Source organism: Oxyura jamaicensis, chromosome Z (genome assembly GCF_011077185.1).
Source record: "Oxyura jamaicensis isolate SHBP4307 breed ruddy duck chromosome Z, BPBGC_Ojam_1.0, whole genome shotgun sequence".
Lineage (NCBI taxonomy): Eukaryota > Metazoa > Chordata > Aves > Anseriformes > Anatidae > Oxyura > Oxyura jamaicensis.
In genome coordinates this window covers 36,054,409-36,072,046 of record NC_048926.1, presented here as the reverse complement: position 1 = coordinate 36,072,046, position 17,638 = coordinate 36,054,409, and the positions used below count along the sequence as shown (strand labels likewise).

At 39.8% G+C, this 17,638-nt stretch overlaps 1 protein-coding gene across 5 annotated transcripts in view; it reads right to left on the bottom strand.

Annotated features, from left to right (window-relative positions):
* The window catches only part of ADAMTSL1 (ADAMTS like 1), a 471,240-nt gene that overhangs the window by 162,620 nt on the left and 290,982 nt on the right, over positions 1-17,638 (bottom strand). For all 5 annotated transcript variants that reach the window (XM_035310142.1, XM_035310140.1, XM_035310141.1 and 2 more), the window contains exon 4: positions 8,369-8,414. In XM_035310142.1, the coding sequence (XP_035166033.1) occupies positions 8,369-8,414 (46 nt within the window). The remainder of the gene's footprint in view (positions 1-8,368; positions 8,415-17,638) is intronic.

Genomic DNA, 17,638 nt, shown 5'->3' with positions numbered 1-17,638 from the left:
TAATAGCAGAAAGTGAAGAGCGCAGATTATGTAGGAATTTCATTATTTCTCCATAGTAGTCTAAAACGGCATAGTAGAGAAAAACAGTCTTTCTGTTCTGTTTTTAAACAGAAGAAGAAGGGACAAGCAAAAAGGAACACTGTGGCCTTATTTTCTGCCACAAAATCTTCTGATGCATGCCCTTCCCTGAATTTTTCTGTCCATAAGCGAATACAGTCAGGTCTCTTTGCTTGGCTTATGCTTCTTGCAGAGATCCAAGCCAACTCTCTTGTTTGTTTCAAGCTTGGCTCTACCTTTGAAACTTCCTGGCTTGCAATAACTTTATTTTTACAAAGACAGCAAGGCCCTTTAGAACACACAACATACAGAGCCCATAATCCTGCTTTGTAAAGGATTCAATACTATATTTGTTGTGTTGGATTTTATTTTTAAATCAAAGAAATAAAAAATGTACGGCCAGCATAACAAACTTTCATGACACGGCAGGTGATCAGGACCAATGTTAAATACTTCCATTCTTTGATATCATGATCAAAATAAAACAATGGATTTAAATAACAAAGCTTGTGTTTAAAAAAGTTTGCAAGTGAAACTTGAAGACATTCAAGGAATACATTCAAGCAGTCACAAAGGCAAACATCCATACTTATCTTGGCACAGAGATATGAAAAAGGGTCACAGTCTGACCTACCACTTTTCTCCTACTGAAATCCTAAATGTTGAATCCTAGATCCGCCTAAAGTTCTTGAAGATGTCCCCTTTCTCTCAAGGGGAACTTTCCTTCCAGTTAGGAAAGCACACGTACTTGCACCTACACCCATAACACCTGAATAACCTCTGTAATGTTCCTTATAACAAAACGGTCAAGTTAAGAAAACTTGCAGCCCCAGTGTTACCATCATTATACACAGGTCACTTAGACTGAAAAAGTAGAAAATGTACTGAACTTAGTACTTTTTATTAATGTTGTCTGTGTTTTCATTGGCTTTTAAAACTTACTATTTATTGTTTGTATTATATGTCAGTGAGGATCAGTGGGGAGACTTGTTCAATCATATGATGAAGACAGACAGAAGCTCACAGCTTACAAATGAGTATTATAGTTGCTGAAATAACAGATAAGGCAAAGCCAATGTTTTGTTGCATATTGGTTCAAACTGTAAGTTGCTATTTTCTTATAAACACTTCTTGCATCTTTAAATAACAGCTTTTGCCTGTTTGAGTGCCTAATTTGTGCAGTGCTGGCTCCTGGTGAGGAGAAACTATAGACACTGATTCGACAAAATCTTTTCCATGAAGTCTTTTCCATTTTTAAAATTCAGACATCTTTCAGCATGTGTCCGGGGGTTGGTGGAACAGCTGCCTTCACAGCTGCCAGCTAGCACTGCTTCATTGGCCTGAGTGAAGTTGTATTTTCCTCCGCCAAGAGTCTGATCCTGGAAGCTATCTAACAGTATATAGTCTACCTGTACAACAGAGACCAACAAAGGTGTGCCCACCTGTTGAGCAAGCCAGAAGTCAAAGGTCAAGACTACCAATGAGCCTGAACTATCCCCATCTTCATATGGGTTATGTATTTCTGCAAGGTATTTCACTGACCATATCTGCATGGCCTGTGTTTGGCTTTGAACAGCACTTGGCTTGGGCAGCACTGTTATCTGGCCACAAAAGCACTAACAGTTATGCTTCAGGCTACTCTAATTTGGTGCTATATTCAAATCTTACAGTTTTTGCTTTTGTTTTGAAAATATCTGTAGGCCCCTGTGGACATCAGGAACTGCTGCCATTGTAATCCTTGAAGATTCAGCAAGATCTTATAAACCTGAGAGTCTTGTGTAAGTCCATTTGTCTTCAAGCTTCCTATCCGTGTTTTAGGGAAGAAAATTTCCAGTGAATAGGAAACAATTTCTCCAACTCTGTGAGTTGTAACTGGCTATCTGATGACCTTTAGTGTGTGAAGGCTCATGGGATATCTGTGAAACACTGAGCCTGTGCTTATGCCTTTAACCTCTGTTCATCCTATCAAGTCAAGATTCCCTCCACCACAAACAAAATACATATAATCTTGAAAACGATCAGAAATCTCTTTGAAGTATGAAACCTATGTTAAAACAAACACAAGAGTTTTGTCTTCACCTCTTAGACACTTAATCCTGGACATATAATCATGGCTTTCCTCACATGCATTTGGTTCCTCACATACAATTTATTTTATTTTTTCAAGTTGACCTCCTATTTGACCCTATCGTAATTCATAAAGTCCATGGAGTTTTGCCATGTTTGAATCCCACTCAAAACAATTTCTATTAATCAACAAACCAGTGGAAAAGATAAGATGAAACCCAGATGTCCCTTGATGGTGATAGGTAGATCAGATTTCATGGGACAAAAGTGGGTCAGGCTTTTAAAAGTTTACTTAGAGGGTGAAATGTGGAAGATCATATCTAAGCTGTGATAGGTGGAAGCAGTTGAGGAACCTTCAAACAGTTTACAGTATGTGTGCTTGTATATTTGCAGAGGCCAAGAATGATTTACTATACCTGGAGCTTTTCCTCTGTGCAAAAAATGGCTAACAACTGGACTATTCTGTGCAGCATCTGACAGAACAGCTTATTGAACCAGTTCCATGAAATATGCACTGTGTTTCAGCTGCACCAATTTCATTACTGACTAAGAAATCCTGAGGTCTTCCAGTAGGGGTTTGCACAAGACTGAATAAGAACTTCACATGCAAGTGCAGAGATTTAAGAGATCTATAGATTTAACAGAAACTCCACTTAACTTTGAAGACTTGTTGAGTGCCCTACCTGGATTAAGTTTCTTGTAACCACGTTTTTCATTAATCTGCTCCTGTGAACTTCTAAATAATTTAGGCACAACCCTAACTGCTTAGATCAAGTGTGGCTCACAGTACAGCTTTCTCTGACAATCCCAAGACAATGCAACATCTGACAGAACAGCATGTGAGAAATAATATGAACAAAGTAAATGAGGGAATATCAGCAGATGCTTCTACTCTGTCTTAAATAAAGATGTACTGGAGATGAAACAGTCAGTGTAGAATCTATCCAAACCTCCAAGAGTATTTGTCATTAGAAATGATTATAAAATCAATTCTTAATAATGAATATATGTAACTTCAAATATGTTTCAATTTTTAGCTAATATTTCAATATGCATTTTTCATAGAATTGTTTTTTTGTTTGTTTGTTCACACCTTTTAAACATTAAATGAAAGTGTTTAAAATTTATTATCATCAGAAATAGCAAATTTAAACGTGTGAATTATCTACAAGTAACAGAATCCTGTAATGCCACTGTGATGGAAGTGATCCTGGCTTAAAAGACTCTTGATGCATTTACATAGGACAATAGCAATGAGTTTGTTGTTGTTATTGTTGTTGTTCTGTTTTTGAGAAGTCACAGACTCAAAGATCTACTTGTTGGGAAGATATACTGAGAAGTCAAAGCTGACATCATTAGCAACCACTTTTTTGCAATACAGAGAAATAATTGCTAGACAACACATAATGACACAGAGGTTTAAAAATGCACCCACTCAAAAATAGGATAGCAGCTATTAAAATCCAGCATTTTGAAGAACAGACTGTAGTCACAATAAATGACCTGAGTTTGGAAGAATTTCTACTGAAAAAGCAAACTGTCATTAAGCAAATCTGGTGTTAATAAGGACATATTTGTAGTGCTTCTAGTTGCTCCCTCCCCCCGCCCTTCCCCCCCTCCCCCTTCCCATTCCCCCCATTCCCCTCCTGGAATAAGACAGAAAAGTTTTTTACACTGAAGATTATAGTATTGTTCAAGTGGTGAACAACACTAAACTTTATTGCAAAATGCAAACTGGTTTAATTGTAAGACTTCACTTAGTATATCTACCCATTAGAGGGTAGAAAAATTAAATTCTGCTAACCATTTGTATATCTGAAAAAAATCTGCCTTGTGATGGTGCTTTTCATACTCACAAGTCAATGCTTCTAAAGCAACTATGCACTCTATGCACTTTCTCGGAAGTTTGTGTGTAATGGTTTCCAACAGGTTAGGCTTTGTTACGTGGCAAGAATATAGTTTCTTCTGTCAAAAGTGAGATGGACTAAATAGGTACTGGTGTGTACAAAAAACAGCATGAGTTAATAAGAAACAGGCATGGAAGTAACTTGTCTGAACTCAAGCCAGAAAACGGGGGATGCCACCAGACGTGGTATTTCAGCCAAGTGAAGAAATTAAATGAAACAAAACAAAACAAAACAAAACAAAAGTTGCAGGTGTTATTTGCAAGTTTTGATGATCTGATTAATGAGCTCTACCCATCCACAAATTCTACCTTAGACTTAATGGAACCTCTTAATGGAAGCTCCTTCTGTGTAGAAAGAGCTAGTACTCTTGTGCAACTTGCAGAATTGTCTATTTTCATGTCAAACAGCAAAATCTCAAAAGCAGCTTTACTTGTAGTTTTTATCATCTTGTTGGCAGGCATAAGTAAATATGAAAAGCAAATTCCAATGGGAATCAAGTGCCAGTCTCATGCATCTCAATTTTCTCCTGATTTTATTCAAGAAGCAGTGCAATAAGAGGAAAAATATCAGGGAAACTGAAAAAAAATAAATCACAAAAAATGGGCTGATAATTGCAGACAGAGGGGTGGAAGATGTTACACAGTTCAACAAACCTTCTTCAGAAAGTTTTTCATGTAAAAGGAGCTAAAAAACAAAATTGCGCAGTGGCAGTAGGAATGAAAAAGAGAAAGGGCAAATGAGGTAGCATGATAGCCTGGTACAAAAGTTGGAGAGAACTTGGCAACTGAGAACATGCCTAGAAGAAGGAACAGAGAGCATGCTAGCTTGAAGAAAAATCTAGTCAAAAAATCCTGCTCACAGTTTGGAAATATTTTTGTTTATTTTGCATAACATTTAATATAGCAACCCAGCCAGATAGAAAAGCATGCTTTCATTGCATTTGGAGTAATTTTCTGAAGAAAAACAAATGATTCCTTCCCTCCCCCCATGATTACATTCTAAAATGACTGGAAACATACTTGGAGTCAATATGAATAGCAAGAAGAAAAAAGACTGATGCAATTCAACCCTAAATCATCTTCAGATTCCTCATTCCTTCTTTCACTATTTACACATGTGGCTTCATATCCATAATCCTTCTACTTTCTGATCAACACCAGGCAATGCAAGTGGTGAACATACTGGATTGGATTCATTCTTTTGAAGACTGCTCAGAAGCTTTATAAACAGCAGTATCAGTCTCTTTTATAGTCAGTGTTATTCAAAAAGGTTCAGCATCCCTAGAATAATGCAGGCCACTGAAGAAATAGATGTGCCACTCTCTCCCCTTGCCTTTCTTTTCTCTATCTCATTCTATTTTTTTAATGCTATTTAATTTCAGGATGAATTAAAACCAGCTGTAGCAAAATCTTGCTAACGATAGTGCCTATAAAAATGTGTTCATTGCCAGATTCCAAGAAGTATTCTTTCCATTTTCCAGTTTAATCTCTGAAATATTTTGCCTTTAGTATATGTGACTACCCATCCTTTCTTGTAAGAGGATAGTCATATAAACAAAAGCATGTCAATTCACAGAAAGATGTTTTGCAGAAAATAAAAAGACCAGTTCTTTTATGAACAATAACTACAGTGCTCAAGTTATACACTAGCTAATGGCAATGAAAGCTTGTATTTCGAGACTCTCTGATTTCCACAGGAATCAAAAAGGATTATTTCCACAAGGCATGATAGCTAGCTTCATTTGGAAGGATGGGAGTTTACTCTCATTTTCCTTGAATACAACAGGCTGTCAGCCAACATAGACAAAACTGTAGATCACATTGAATCTGGCACTTCCCTCCTCCTGATTTTCAGTGTCTTTGTGGATGAAATATTAAAAGGGAAATTCTGAGTAAACAAAAATATGCACACTACTGTGTGCATTTTTCAGAGCAGAATTCTGTGATGAGCCATGGGGTTAATTAAATATTTCCACAACCTAATTGCGTGTGTGTGTATCCTGTGATTTTGGAGACAAAAATGTCATTAAAAAGAAAGTTTATGATTGTTTGTACAGCTCTGAAAGAGTACATGGTTCAGTAATGGTTTCAGTTTCTACTGGTGCTGCACAAGGTATTTCAAAGTTGTACCCTGCCTCAGAAACAGCCTTGCTATGGCAGGATCCTATGCCATTTTCTGTTGATAATCATGATGGCAGTGCAATTGCAATGACAGATAATGGGAATACTGGTGCACAGTATCTCAGATTAGTAAAGATGGTGAATAGAATGCCATAACATCTGAATCAAAGACTTAGTGTACTTTAAAAATAAATAGAAAATGTTTTCCACTGAGATCAGATATCTGCAAAGCAAATATAGCCAAATGCAATCCTTTTTACACAAAGCCTTATTTGAAAAGCCTGGTCAAAGCCTGATATAGTCAGTAGCTTTAGGATTGTTTGATTTATTGCTAGTTTTGCTAGTTTACTAATAAGAAACACATGAAAAATTATTTGATCTTTGCGTTAAAGAAAAGAGCACGGCAGCACAATGAATTTTTTTTACCCTCTCCAATAAAAGGGGTTAAAATTGTAAATGTAATCCTGGGTCTTCTTCACTCAATGGCAAAACTCTCACTGACTTTAGCATAGTAAAGCACTTTCAGGGCTTCAGTTTGGATTACTTGGTATTAAAAATTGAGTGAGTTCTGAAGCTGGATGCCTCAGTGCTATGTTGAGAAGTCTGGAGCCTGTATTGTCAAATACAAGGTATGTTAAGGAATTGCCTGACAAAACTATGCAAGGATTTATTTTGGAGGAAAACTGTCCAGGTCTACAGTTGCAAAACAGAACCTAAGCTAAAAATAACATTAAAAAAATGGTATTTGTCTTGCAAAGTTAAGCTCAGTGATTACAGAACAAGGGTTGCTACACAGGAAAAATGCCAGTGTCTGATCAGGGTGATCCAGGAACAACTAATGGAAGCAGAGCGGTATGCTGGTACCTTTCACTGCACGAGAGCAGTGCAGGAGGGGAAGCTGACTTTCATGATACACAGCAATGCGCAAACCAAAACCAAGCTGATGGTCCTAATTTTAGCCCAATTAGCCTTTAACATTATCTCCCCCCCCAACACATCCTCCTCCCTTTCTTTATCATATTACAGAGGGCTATAGCATGCAGCCATGCAGCCTGAGTGACACTAATTAACCTTCCCATTCCCTCCAAGGTCACAGTGTAGCCTAAGTGCCTCACAGCTGGAAATCAGGCTGTTAATCAGTCAGCAGACCTATTTATTGACTGTTCCAGTTGTTGTCAGTGAAGCAGATGTCTAGATTGATGGGTGATTTCAGTGACCCAAAGCATACAACCAGAACTGATTTCTGAGGCAGAAGTGTGAGAAACTCACTGCATGGGAGACTATAACTCTGTCTGAGGCAAGCAATTTCTTTCATTGTGGTCTACTGCAGAGAGTATAAGCCAAATATGAGGGAACTTACTCTTTTTTTTTTTTTTTTTTTTTTTAACTTAAACTTTTTAACTTTTTTTCAGACAAAGCACCTATTGAAAGGCTTCTGAATATGTCCCTATCAGGCATGAGAAAGCTTGGCCCAGAGCATGTTTGATTTCATTTTCCATTTACTGGTAAAACTGACATTGCTCCATGTAATTTGAGAGCTTTCACAATTCTTGGCACCCAATAAGACTTTCCATATGAAAGTCTTTATTTCCATTTTCATCAGTGAAAACACGCTTTCACTTTGGTGAGCACAGAAGTTGAAGTTTCTTTTTTTATTCCAGTGAAATCTACATGCACCATAGGAAAAACAAAACAAAACAAAACAAAACACAACAGACAGCAAAAACATTTGGAAAGGCTGCAGCACTAGTACAGGCTATGTAAAACTGCTTTTTCTAAGACATACAACAAAATTACAGTGCTGGGAGAGGGGAGAGCACAAGTGAATAGCAACTCACATCTCTTACTAACTTGTCTTCAATCCTTAACATTGAATCCTCCAGCCTGACAGATGGACCAATGTGAACCTGACAGCAAAGTAACATGAGCAGTCTTTGAATCTGCTGGGGGGTTATAAAGAGCAACTCTGAAATTTCATTGACAAGGTTTCATAGAAAGGTTGTCACTGCAATGCCATCCAGTTTTAACGCCATGCTATGCCATCATTGCTCCAGCCTCTCAAGAAATCAATAATGATTTGCCAGAGGTCCTGTGATACGAAGGCAATTTAAACATCTGTAGTGTTCCCATTATCAAACAAGCAAATTATTTTATCTTATATAGACATGACTGTCATATGCAATGATTTGTGTTATATCAAAGCTATACTTCACTTACCACATTGCTGCATGTCCTGTATCGGATGTTTCGCCCTTCACAGGTCCTGTGTCCAAAAATTAAAAACAAACCCAAAAAAATTAATGGCTGAATACAATAAGCAAGCACACAATGTGTACTGCACCAGCATTTTTCCAATTAGAATCTCAAACCACCAAGCCCCCCACCAACTCCTCCCCAAGGTAAAGGCCTCTCTGTCCATAGGTGGATGCTGAGGCATGAATTTTACAATTTCCCACGTTCCAACCTAAAAAATGAGTTTCTAGAAGGTGGCATCAGTTTATAAATGAGGCTGGAAGCCAGGGTACAGAGTGTTGCTGGCAGGCAGCATTCAAAGCACATTCATAGCAGCAGCTCTGCGCCTGCCTCGGCTGGGCCCTGGGCTGGGACACAGCTGGGGCAGCCAGATGGCGTGCTGGGGAGCAGCTTGCACACTGGCAGGTGGAAACCCTCCAGCAGCAGCCTGCAGCAGCTGGCTGGCGGCCCTGTGTCCGCAGGGCTTCTTCCAACTCGGTTCAGAGGGAGGAGGTGAGTGTAAAATGTCCCCCCCCCCCCCCGACCGCTCATGCCCTCGTGCGGAGTGGCATCCAAACTGCAGCTGGGCCTGGCAGAGGTCGAGGAGGGCTGGTGCCCCCACGTGTGCGCTCCGTAGCTCTCCTCCCCTCCCCATGCACGCAGACCCATACCAGCTTGGATGCCAGCAGGGCTCCCGAAGGAAAGGTCAGCACCCAGATATCTTTTCAGCCCTCAGCAGTATGTGCTCTGACTATTTGACCTTTGGTTTTGTGTGTTTTATGAGTTCAGACAAAATACTCCACGGAGGTCCCCAGTATAAATCAGAGTGCAGGATTTGGCTTTAAAGATTATCCTTCAACAGAAGAATTCCTTACATTTTTAATTTCTTAATTTCACAACTTTTTTTTTTTCTTTTTCTTTTTTTTTTTTTTTTTTTTTTTTTGGTCAGGTTTTAAAAAGCACACATTCCTTGAGGACTCAATGCCTGCCAAGACTGAAGTTTTAAATCCAAACCATTTTGAGCTATCCAAGAGAAAGGACTGCATCTGCATGCATTTGTGTGGGTTCCTTTTTCCTTCTTCTTTTTAAGACTGAAAAACTTTTTCCATACTGAGTTAACTCTAGAATAAACTGAATAGCTTTCCTTTAAGTTATTGAAACCATCCTTCCTCCAAAACACATGAAAAGCAGGTGAAACTTAATAGTGAAATTCCTCCAGTAGTCATTTACACCTTCTTGAGCACAAAATCAGGACAAAAACCAGTTTTGTGAACATACCAAAATGGTATATACGATTGCAAGAGAAGATACAAGAAAATAAACAAGAAAACAAGAAAATAAAGCCAATCTCTTTTTCAGAAGAAACATATAAGAAGTGTAAGAAGAAAGATAATGTAATCTGTACTGTAGCATTTAGCATATAAATTAAAAACATAATAGAGATACCAGAAGTTTAATGTTTTTGCAATGTTATATAATTAATTCACATAAATTTTTAGCAGGGCATGCATGCACAGAAGTCAAAAGTGTGCAGAGGGCAGCCAACACTAGGTATAACGGTTTTAGCAATACAATAATTGAAATCATATTCAATAATAGGCTATGAATTAGTATAGCAATATTGGGATTAAAACAAAACAAAACAAAAACAAACACAAAATAAGCAACTCCCCTCAACATGCCATTCATTCCTGAGTAACACAGATAGCTCGATGATACACTGTTGTGCAGGCTAGACCTCTGTTTACACTAGACATTGACTAGAGGTAGTCTTGATTTACACCTACAGAGAGCAAAGCTGAAAGTTTATTATATAGCATGAAGGCAGTCTTAGTGCAGTCCTTGCTTACCACACTGAATAGCTTATCCAGCAAACTTGATACATGCCCCATCTCTCTCTTATAAATGCCATAAAATCCACCAGGTGTAACTTTGATTTACATAGATCTGCTGCTATTGAAATTTCAATTACCATAATTTATTAGCCTCAAAAATAATGAACTACCATAGAAATTTAAGCTTCCTTTCTGTCAGCTGTCTCACAGTTTCTTCTTTTCAAGTTTCCTTCATATTGTCTGTTTCAAAATAATAATAATAATAATAAAATCTTTGCACTATGGAAAAGAATAGGTACATTCATTTAAACATATGCCACATAACAACTCAGATTTTTCTTCCAATTTCCCTCCTTTGGCTATGGACCAGGGTTGTTCAGAACAAAAGTTCAATTCTGGATGCAGCTAATGCTGGATTCATGATTCATGAACACTAGGAACCACTCTTGCAAAACTCCCTTTGTCTCCTTGCCAGGATCAAACTTTTGATTTTTGTTGTTTAAATTAATTAATTTCCCAGTTATCACCTATCAACCAAAAGCTTCTTTTGTACTAAGCTGATACCATTTCATAGTAGGTTTGTAGAGTACTTTGTGTTTCAGATGTACTCAGCTTCAAAACAGTATTCCAGGCTCTCTTAAACTGAAATGCCTCCTTTTTGGATTCACAATTATAGGATTTGTTGAAAATAGGTGACAAAAAAAAAAAAAAAAAAAAAAAAAAAAAGGTAAATTCTGCTTCTGAACCTGTCTACGCTTAAAATGGGGAAGCTGAAACCATCTAGAGAATTTAATTCTTCTGGAGAGAAATATACAGCTCCTTGCACAACACTGGGCATGGGCAGGTATTTTCCTCTAAGTAGGGTTTGAATTAGTGGTATGGATCCTATATCTTAGTGTGGATAATTTGCAGCATGCCATAGTATGTAGCATTTCACCTCCAAGGAAGGACCTCAGCAGATTACTGAGACCACTTTATAAGACACAGTTATCACACATCCTCTGACCTTTGTGGGTTAAATAGAAGAACTATTATCAGCAAGAGTACACATGGCCTCCCAGAAAAGTCAGAAGTCACCACAAATGGCAAATTAGTCCTAGAAGGCACACAAAGAGTGAGCAATAAGAGATACTTGTGCAGTCTTCTCTGTCATCAGGCATACACTGCGGGAGATTATGCTGAGGAAAAAGGTGGATGGGGGTTGGGCTTGACAGGCAATTATTATCATGTGAATATGCAAGAAAAGCAAGCTATTGGGAATCATGTTTCATTCTTCAAACTTAGCCACTTGTTTCCAGTAAAGTTTATGAAAGAGGTTAACAACTTTTAATATATTAAAATATTCACTTTGTTTAATGTAAACAACCCCAAACCCTGGTATTTATTTCTCCAGGCTCCAGTTTGTAGAGGGACTTAGTTCAAGTCCCCCCCTCAAAGGTCTAAAGTAGATGTGTGTTTGTGCTCAGCTAGAGCTAGAAGATTTTCAATAATCCATGCCAGAAAGAACAGCAACCCCATGCCAAATTTGCCTTTATCTGTAATTACCAAAGGCGATGAAAGAGATTTGCAGAGGAGGACCTCATCAACTCCTGCCACTCTCAGTGGTCATCAAAGTTTGAAATGCTTTTCTTAAGAAACAAGCCTCCACATAAGCAAGCAACTAGGAGCCAGAGGAAGGTTGTTTTTATGGATCTGAATTTTGAGGCAACTCTTCACCATAGGGGTTTGAAAGTTGATGTAATGCTGGACAATCTTTACTCTCCTTTATTTTCACACCCCTTGATCACCACTCTTCTAGGATAGATTTTGGTTCTGGCACTGCACCTGTGAGAAAAGCATGCTGTGTGCCTTTCTCCTCCCAGGACATCTTAAGAGGGGCTGAGTCAGCCCTCCACTTCCCCTAGTGCCAAGCATGCACAAGATCATACTTCACACACAGTAACGCCATCTTGTATCCCTCTTTTCTCACTCTGTTACTTCTAACTCTTTTCCAAACATTGTGCAGTATTATGGCACCCACCCATTCTCATTACAATTTCTGTATTTCTCTTTTTCTGGAGAACAGAATCTTTTTCATTCTCTCAGTATATTCCTTTTCTCATAATTAAAACTTGATGAAATGACTTCCAAACCAAATTGTTAGGAAAAAGAAAGATGCATCAAGACTGTGCTCAATATGTGAGTTCACTTTTTCATATTATCTAGTAAGATCTGCCCAAATGCATGTTCAAATCATTCAATTAAGAACAAAATTATAAACAGTATAAAATTTTTTCCTTATTCTTTTGTTAATATGCCCCTCACTTGACAATGGGTTGTGCAGATGTGCCTGTGTTTTGACATGCTGCTTGACTTAAACTGTAAAACTGTAACTGTAAAATCATTAAATGCCTTGGGTTGGAAGGTGCCTTAAAGATCATTTAGTTCCAACCTCCTTGCCCTGAGCAGGGATGCCACCCACTAGATCAGGTTGGCATCCAACTTGTCGAGCCTGGCCTAGAACACCTCCAGGGATGGGTCATCCACAGCTTCTCAGGGCAACCTGTGCCAGTGCCTCATCACCCTCAGAGTGTAGAACTTTCTCGTAACATCTAATCTAAATCTCTCCTCTTTCAGTTTATAAGACATTCTGCCTTGTCCTATCATTGTCTGTCCGAGCAAAAAAATGTCCTCCATCCTTTTAATAAGACCCCTTACAGTATTAAAAAGCGTAATAACGTCACCCTGGAGTCTTTTCTTCTGCAGGATGAACATCCCCAGCTCTCTCAGCCTTTCTTCATAGGAGAAGTGCTCCAGCCCTCTGATCATCTTCCTAGCCCTTCTCTGGAACTGCTCTAACAGATCAACATCCTTCTTGTGTTTGGGGCCCTAGAAATCTTTCATTCTTTCAATTTCAGTGACTAAGATACTCTTGCACCATCTTCAAATAGTGAAATACTAGAATTGTTACAGGAATAGTTCCCTGAGACAAGAAAAGTGGGCCTGGATAGACAACCCAGTTTTCTCTGTCAATTTTTTTTTTTTTTTTTTTTTTTTAACAGATCTTATGAATATTCCTTCTGCAGGAGGTAAAGAAAAACAAAACAAAACAAAACAAAAAACTTGGAGGCAAAGTGCCAATTTAAGCCACTACAGGCAGAAAGCTGGCTAGTCAAATCAAAACATGAGCTTTAATTTGTGGCTGCTAAAGGCCTACTTTTTGCATAAATGTTTTCTGCAATATTTTAATTAGGGAGTTGTGTATTTTGATGTAAATAATGTATAGTAATTAGCATTAAACAAGCATTGACTCTTATGCATGTGAAGGTGAGTGTGGGACTAACAAAACACCAGCATACCAGGCTTTACACTCTGAGACTCTTCTGTAAATCTAGAGTAAATTTACTGGAATCAACCAAATAGAATATGGCTATACATGTGTGCAATATAACTACACCATATTATCAAAGTGATGTTATTAGGAAAATCATAGAATGGTTTGGGTTGGAAGAGACGTTAAAGATCATCTCATTTCAATCCCCCTGCCATGGCCAGGGACACCTCCCACCAGACCAGGTTGCTCAAAGCCCCATCCAACCTGGCCTTGAACAATTCCAGGGACTGGGCATCCACAGCTTCTCTAGACAAGCTGTTCCAGTGCCTCACTACCCTCTGTGGTGGTTTTACCGTGCTAGGCAGTTGAACACCACAACCGCTCTCTCACTCCCCCTCCTCAGATGCTGCAGGGAAAGTTAACATCCCAGCCAGACCCAGTACAACCTCATCATAAAGAATTCCTTCCTAGTGACTAATCTAAATCTCCCCTCTTCTAGTTTAAAGCCAATACCCCTTGTCCTATCACTTCACTCCCTGAAAAGAGTATGTCCCTAGCTTTCTTTTAGGCCCCCTTTAGGCACTGGAAGGACTCTATAAGGTCTCCCCATAGCCTCTTCTCCAGGCTGAACAACCCCAACTCCCTCAGCCTGTCTTCATAGGAGAGAGAGGTTCTCCAGCCCTTTGATCATCTTCATAACCCTCCTCTGGATTCATTGTAATAGATCTATGTCCTCCTTGAGCTGGGGGCCTCCAGAGCTGAATGCAGAACTCCAGGTAGGGTCTCACAAGAGCAGAGTAGATGGGGAGAATCACCTCCCTTGACCTTCTAGCCATGCTTCTTCTGATGCAGCTGAGAATATGGCTTATTTTCTGGGCTGCCTGCGTGCACATTGCTGGTTCATTTTGATCTTTTTGTCAACCAACACACCCAGGTCCTTCTCCTCAGGCTACTCTCAACCCATTGTCCACCCAGCCTGTATTTGTGCTTGGGATTGCTCCGAACCGAGGTGCAGGACCTTGCACTTGGCCCTGTTGAACTTCTTGAGGTTTGCACAGGTGCACCTCTCAAGCCCGTCCATGTTCCTCTGGGTGGCATCCCTTCTCTCCAGCGTGTGACACCACTCATCTTGGTATCATAGGAAAATTCCTGAGGGTGCACCCAATCCCCCTGTCCATGTCACCGACATAGATGTTAACAGCGACAGTCCCAACACTGACCCCTGTGGAACACCACTCATCACTGATCTCCACCTGGACACTAAGCTGTTGACTGCAACTCTTTGAGTGCAGCCGTCCAGCCAATTCCTCACCCAACAAGTGGTCCATCAAATCAATTTCTCTCCAAATTAGAGACAAGGGTATCACAGGAGAGACAGTGACAAACGCTTTGCACAAGTCCACGTAGATGACGTCAGTTGTTTTTCCCCTATCCACCAATGCTGTAACCCCATCATAGTGCCTGACAAATCTGGTACCCTATCTTTCCTTGGTGAAGCCGTGTTGGCTGTCACCAATCACCTCCTTATTTTCCATGCGCCTTAGCAGAGCTTCCAGGAGGATCTGTCTCCATGATCTTGCCGGGCAGAGATGAGACTGACTGGCCTGTAGTTCCCATGGTCTTCATTTTTCCCCTTTTTAAAAATAGGGTTTATGTTCCCCCTCTTCCAGTCAATGGGAACTTCACTGGACTGCCACAGCTTCTCAGATATGATGGACAGTGGCTTAGCAACTACATCTGCTATTTCCCTCAGGATCCTTGGATGCATCTCATCAGGTCCCACGGATTTGTACACTTTAAAGTTCCTTAGCTGGTCTTTTACCCGATCTTTTCCCACAGTGCACAGTTCTTCCAATCCCTGCCTTTGCCTTGTGGGGCTTGGGCCATGTGGCTGTAAACCTTGCTGGTAAAGACTGAGGCCAAATTGTCATTGAGTACCTCAGCCTTCTCCATCTCCCAGGTGACCGGGTCTCCCATTTCCTTTGGGAGAGGGTCCATATTTTCCATACTCTTCCTTTTATCACTTATGTACCTATAGAAGCCATTCTTTTTGCCCTTGATGTTCCTGGACAAATTTAATTCTAACAGGGCTTCGACTTTCCTGTTCTGATCCCTGGCTGCTTGGACAATGTCTCTGTATCCTTGCTTCCACTCTATGTAGGACTCCTGCTTCTGTTTGTTCGTGCAGGAGCTCCTTGTTCATCCATACAGGCCCCTGGTGTTTTTGCCTGATTTCCTCTTTGTTGGAATGCATCACTCCTGAGCTTGGAGATAGCAATCCTTTTTATTAACCTGCTTCCCTGGACTCCTTTTCCCTCCAGGGCTTTGTCCCATGGTACTCTACCAAGTAGTCCCCAAAGAGGGCAATCAGATCTCTTAAAGTCCAGGGTAGTGAGCTTGCTGTGTTGCCTCCTCACTGCCCTCAGGATCCTAAACTGCATCATTTCATGGTGACTGTGGCCAAGGCTGCCCTTGAGTTTTGCATTCCTCACCAGCCCCTCCTTGTTGGTGAGAATGAGATCCAGCACAGCGCTTCTCCTTTTTGTCTCCTCTATCACTTGGAGAAGGTAATTGTCATCAACACATTCCAGGAACCTCCTGGATTGCCTGTGCCCTGCTGTGCTGTCCCTCCAACAGATATCAGGGTGGTTGAAGTCCCCTATGAGGACCAGAGCTTGTAAACATGAGGCTGTTTCTCTCTGTCTGTGGAGGGCCTCATCTAATTGGACTTCCTGATCAGGTGGATCAAAAAACCAACCAACCAACCAAACTCTACTTGACGCTTACCTAAACCAAAACCTGATTGATTGTTTAGGAATTTGAAGAACATATGACCCCCTTGTATCTCGAAGACCAGGTTCCTTTCATGGTGTTAGTAGAAAAGAAATGTTTGCCTCTGGCTATGCAGTGCTTGTTCAAGTGGAGTGGTGAAATGTTGCCTACAGAAAGCCATTAGACTTCTAAAATTTTGCTTACACTGTAGGCTGTAGTACAAGAAATATCCAAATACCAGTAGCTGAGCTAGCTAGTTTTAGCTTACTTTGCCTACCCTTTGCAGTCTAGCCAAAATAACACTGAGCCCAGAGAAACTTAATTTATCTATTGATCTTGTAGAGATAAATCTTTTGTTCTAAAGGCAAGACTAGTCTCAAGTCACAATTTCATTTTAAATTCCAGAAGATTTGAGAATTTTGTTGGGAATGTTATACAAAAAACAAGCAGCTGCAGTTCCAACAGTGCTTCCACTCACACAAAGTTCTTACTCCAGATAGCTTCTGCTACTCCTGGAGTTTAAGGTTGGCGTCATATTTACTCCAAAGTTAGGCAGACCCTGCACTTTACAATACAAATTGCTAAACACAATAAAGTCTATTTCAATTTTTACTGTCAGATTAGTCTTTGCATTATTCAGAGCCACTGTGTTACTTTCTGAGTAACAGCTGGCAATAAATAGCACTCCCTAAACTCTCAGCGAAACAGAAACTGTCCAATCCAATTTAAATAAATTAAAAAAAAAAAAATTGAGTAAAAAAAGAAAAGCGGGAGGATAATTTGTCAGAGAACTTCAGACTGTTCTTATTATTGTTGATTTTTCTACAGGTATTTACTCATGTTTGTCACTGCAGTACTTTTTTTCTTAAGAATTTTTAAAAGTCTCTTTAACTTTAGATTTGCACATATGACAAATCACATATATACAGGAAGTTATTACAGTTGCAAATATTTTCCAGTTACTCACTAGCCAAGAAAGGCTGAAAAAAACAAGAATTAAAGAATTGCCTTTCAGCAAGACAATGGTAAGAAGTCTCTCCACAGGCTAAGTGGAAAGAGAATACAACATTAAATCTCACCTGGCTTGCTCTATCACAAAGATAGCATCTAGAACCTATCACAGGCCCAGAAGTACTCACATCCCAAATCTGAACATGCCCGAGCTCAGATCTAGACCCAAGCTCTGCAGCTGGTCTTTACAAAACAAACGTGCTGAATAGGAACCCATGTTCCCCATGCTTTGAGGAAGTCTGAACCTGGGTCTGAACCACATGTGTTAGTCCAGCTGCAGTTAAATTCTCATACTTTCACATGTACAGCTTGTGGCTTTACAGC